Genomic DNA, 5,000 nt, shown 5'->3' on the forward strand with positions numbered 1-5,000 from the left:
AAAAAATCAGATTTGTGACACTTTCCAATGAAAACAGAAACCGGATCGCTACACGAGAAAAATAATCAGCACAGAAGGAGATTCAATAAGATGTACATGAACGCAATTCAACCCCGAAATATATTCTAAAAACTAAATCGAGTTAAACTGACGTTGGCCGCCAACAGGGTTCCTCCAATCGCACGAAAATAAACTAGCCTGCATCCTGCATAAGAATACAACATACACAAAACTGACAGGCTTTCAGTGTACAAATGTTAAAGATTTTAGCCCCCCCCCCCCCCCCGCAGTAACTGTAACTTTCAACCAATATCCCAAGACACAGTGTTACGGTAATGAAAGACTTATCATCTGAATAGTATCATGGTTATGTTTATGTCAGCTATGGCATGTGTATTTACTTTAACACGATTACGTCAACCTGTTATTAATCTTGAAACACCAAAAGTGTAAAAAAAAAACCCACCTCTTTGACATACTCACTGCAAGTAAGGAGAAATAAGTTCAAAAGAAGCAAAAAGTCACAAGTGCTCAAGAAATCAACTATCAATGATCCAGTATTTACAAGTAAACTATCAGCAATGGCACGTGCCTTGTTTTGCCATGATTGTAAATGAAAGCGCAAGTCATGCATGATTACTCTTAATCACGATTCATCGTAACACAACGTGATTCATTGATTGTTGAACTGTACAGTTTCTCCAGCCACAGTATAAATTATATTTCTACATGTAATAACAGTTTACAAAAATGCTAAGTACAAAAAAAAAAGGAATAACAAAATATTCACATAAATTAAAACCAACAGGAAAATTAGTCATTCGCAGTTTTCTCTTTTTTCCCTCCCCTTTTCATTATTGTCTGTACTTGTGTAGTGTATTTGCATCAGAGGCACAGGAATGACATGGGCGCGTAACAGCTAGGTCGTGATCACGAAAAGTGACGATCAAGAAAACGAATCAGACGTTTAAATACATATTGATTCCTTCTCGTATAAGTGATGATGTAAACCACCCATAGCGTTCTTTACTACAGGCCTAGTCAGCGTGCGACTGGGGCCTCTGACTGGGGACCTACTCGCGAAGAAGCAAGGGAGGCTACTCGTGATTACACATTGACCGCTAAACTTCCGGCAATGGTTGCGCGTGGTTGCGATGTGCTATTCTGTATTATTTTGATCAAAACGAACGTGTTTTCTTTCTCCGTTGTTAAGATCGCCATGAAACCACATCATTTCTGGCCAGGAGTTGACATGCGCAACGGGCATCTTTCCATTCGTACACATACACAATATTGACAGTCTGGCTACATTCTATGCAGAATGGTAATGTTTTTCTGAAATATGTTAAAAAGAATTGACACTGGTGTCGCTTAATTCATCAACACTTCCCGCTATGAGAAGAAAGCAGCGTGGCTGTTGGTTTATGGCATGGGTGAATCTTGAAGGATACTCTGATCACGTGTACAAGTCTGGACAGATCTGTGGTGTCTATTTCAAAAGTAGCCTAATTCATCAACAATTTCCGCTCTAAAAAAAACCCACACACATGTTGTTGTGTGTGTGTGTGTGGCATGGATGTATTTTGAAGGATGCGCGCTCTGATCCCGTGTAAAAGTCTGAACAGAAATATGTTGCTCAACGTGATTGCTTTCATGATAAATAATGTTCCTTTAAGGAATTTGTCAAGCTGTCATGCAACGATCATGCAGCCAAAAACGACGAACACTGAGGTGGAACGCTGACAATTTCAAAACGGAAGTACAAAACACGTTCTGCAACCGCTTAAACAAAATCCATCAAATTCACTCAACTATGAAAGCTCTCTCATTGGCTAATCAAAATATCGGGTAGAAAATCGCCCCTATAGTGCAGCAACACTGACTTTTTTCTCTCGTTGGAATCTACCGATGTTCTATCACAATAAACAGGGTATTCCTGAATTGATTGGAACCTTGATATTTGAACAGCCTGACGTCCCCACGTTCGGCGAGAGATTTATTTCTCAGAGTCAACTTTGTGTGCAGACTCTCCTCGGTGTCCGAACACCCCCGTGTGTACACGCAAGCACAAGACCAAGTGCGCACGAAAAAATCCTGTAATGCATGTCAGAGTTCGGTGGGTTATAGAAACAAGAACATACCCAGCATGCTTCCTCCGAAAACGGCGTATGGCTGCCTAAATGGTAGGGTAAAAAACGGTCATACACGTAAAATTCCACTCGTACAAAAATCACGAGTGTACGTGGGAGTTTCAGCCCACGAACGCAGAAGAAGAAGAAGAAGAAGAAGAAGAAGAAGAAGAAAGGCCTGAAACACAATCACTGAGCTGAGTTTTCAAACCCAATGGGACCCGAATTTCCAACAGTAGGATAAGAACCCCCATAACCCCCCGCTGAGTCGCTCTGAGGGGCAGAGGGTGGGGAGTAAGAAGCCCCTTCAGTGGGGTTCGCTGAGTAAGACGCCCCTTCAGTGGGGTTCGCTGAGTAAGACGCCCCTTCAGTGGGGTTCGCTGAGTAAGGCGCGCCACTGGTAGTATCGGCAGAGTAGCCTGCCGAGGAGTAGGCTGGGTAACCCAAGTCCCCGGATGCATTGGACGAGTAAGGGAGACCATCCTTAGTGTTTCCATAATCAGGGTAGCTTCCCTTGCTGTCGTTGACGGCAGATTCGTAGGACGGAGGTAGGGGACCGTTGTTGTCGTAAGACGCTTTGTAGTCTGAAGGGGTTGTGTAGTTGCTGGCGGGGTAGCTGCCGTTGTCGACGGTGGCGACTGGTGTTGGGGAAGCGGCGTACGTGGCAGTGCTGGTAGTGATGACAGTGCCGCGGGTGGAATTCTTGGACGACGCTGTGGGGAAAAACAACACACTTGATTAATTAACCTGTTCGTTGCAAGTCAATATTTATACATAAAGCATAACCTGTATTGACCTGAATTGACAACTTACATTGTGCCTTGATGTATACATGAACAAATCACACACGCACACATTGTTGGCTTGTTGTTCTTGTTCTTTTATGTTTATAGACTCTATCGGTATTCCAAGCTCTCGTAATCTCTCGCAAACTTCAGAGCATAGCAAAGCATGCGGTACAGCGATCTCGTGCAAGCTGCACAAGCCAAGGTTCGAAGTTCTCGCGATGTTCAAAGCATAACAAATAGCGTGTCTCGCGAGAGCTGCTCAGATACCGAAAAGGTATATTGAACAGTTTATTGCCCGTTTAAGTAGAATCGAAAAACAAGAAAGGTATGTTATGGGAACGTTTAATTATGACAATACAAAACGTTACGTTCAAAGATATTTTGACCCAGCGGTCTTTCATAATGCACAGACAGCCAAACACTAATTATACAGAAAAAACCCCACATTGGCCGACTTCGACAGTGATCTCCGTTCTGTTCTTCACAGTTATGATAAAGACATCGTTCTAAGGTCAAAACAAGTCGAAATTTTGGGACTGCTGCCGGAAGGAGACCGTAATATATGGTTGCATCACTGTCAAAAAATCGTCTGCTCCAGCGAGCGCCGAAACCAAACGGTTGATTATCACGTGATACTTTTGCCATATTTAGAGTTGTTTGCACAGTAAATACAGCCGCGAAAAATTGCTCGCTTGAAACTGTCTTACATATCAATTCCTTTGTAATTTAAAAATTACACAACACCATGAAAAATCATTAGTTGACGATCGCGAATCTGCTTACATCCATAACACATTACGAAAAGATCTAAATATGTAAAAAAAAAAAATCGATTTCCTCGCCAGACAAGGAAAACTAAGGCATCCTGTCAGGGATAGAATGAGCCGAACTCATTTTGACCTGAGTTCAGGATGGCCTCTGGTATCATCGCACCAGAGACTGTTGAGTACTCTACGGTTTCTAACCGACCTTCACGCGGCAGCAATAACATCTTATTCGTTACACGACTGGGTCATTTAACACAAACACACAATTGAATATATGCTATCTTTGTAATCTTGATATATGTTTCAGCCAAACATGACTCGATACCATACCATGTGTGTTGTGCCAAAATACCATCCATATCTATGACGGCTTACTAGTGCCAAAACCTCATAATTGTAATTATCAAGGGAAAATTAGTAATTTTCCCTTGATAATTACCATTTTCACGTGTTTATTACTAATAATAATTACTAACTTTCACCTGTTAATTACTAATTTTTAGTTTTGGCTCACTTCCTGACGGATTGCTAGTGCCAAAACTAAAAATTAGTAATTTTCCCGTGAAAATGAGTAACTAACAGGTGAAAACAGTAACGGAGAGCGTTAATTAGTAATTATCACGTGATAATGGGTAACCCCAGGTTTTGGCACTAGTAAGCCGTCATAGGGCTTACTAGTGCCACAACCTCATAATTGTAATTATCAAGGGAAAATTAGTCATTTTCCATTGATAATTACCATTTTCACGTGTTAATTACTAATTTTCCAGGAAAAGTACTAACTTTCACCTGTTAATTACTAATTTTTAGTTTAGGCTCACTTCCTGACGGATTGCTTGTGCCAAAACTAAAAATTAGTCATTTTCCCGTGAAAATTACTAATTATCCCGTGAAAATGAGTAACTAACGAGTGAAAACAGTAACTGACAGCGTTAATTAGTAATTATCAAGTGATAATGGGTAACCCCAGGTTTTGGCACTAGTAAGCCGTCATACATATGACCTGGCAACAAACACTGGCAACAGTCCTTGCTGTCATGCTACAACGAATTCGCAATGTCCTTGCCCCGTTACACTTCACATATTTCCTTTGCAACAGAGCGTGACTATCTACCCGCAAACCGTCTGTCATTTGAACTTTGACTATGTCTCTCTTTGTGATATAATAATTATATATGTGTGTCTGTCTATGTGTGTGTGTGCGCGTCTATCTGCCCCTCTAATTCTATCTTAATCCTTGTTAGATAAAGTTTAGTTTATTTCAGTTCTCTTTCCCTCTCTGTCTGTCTCACTCTCTGTCTGTCTGTCTGTCTGTC

The 5,000-nt window shown here is 41.3% G+C and overlaps 1 protein-coding gene across 1 annotated transcript in view; it reads right to left on the reverse strand.

The window, feature by feature from the left end:
- The window catches only part of LOC138960052 (uncharacterized), a 12,886-nt gene that overhangs the window by 1,083 nt on the left and 6,803 nt on the right, over nucleotides 1-5,000 (reverse strand). The window contains exon 4 of the mRNA XM_070331772.1: nucleotides 1-2,842. This exon is cut by the window's left edge and continues 1,083 nt beyond it. Within this exon, the coding sequence (XP_070187873.1) occupies nucleotides 2,319-2,842 (524 nt within the window). The 3' untranslated portion in view covers nucleotides 1-2,318. The remainder of the gene's footprint in view (nucleotides 2,843-5,000) is intronic.

This window comes from Littorina saxatilis, linkage group LG2, assembly GCF_037325665.1.
Source record: "Littorina saxatilis isolate snail1 linkage group LG2, US_GU_Lsax_2.0, whole genome shotgun sequence".
Taxonomy (NCBI): Eukaryota; Metazoa; Mollusca; class Gastropoda; order Littorinimorpha; family Littorinidae; genus Littorina; species Littorina saxatilis.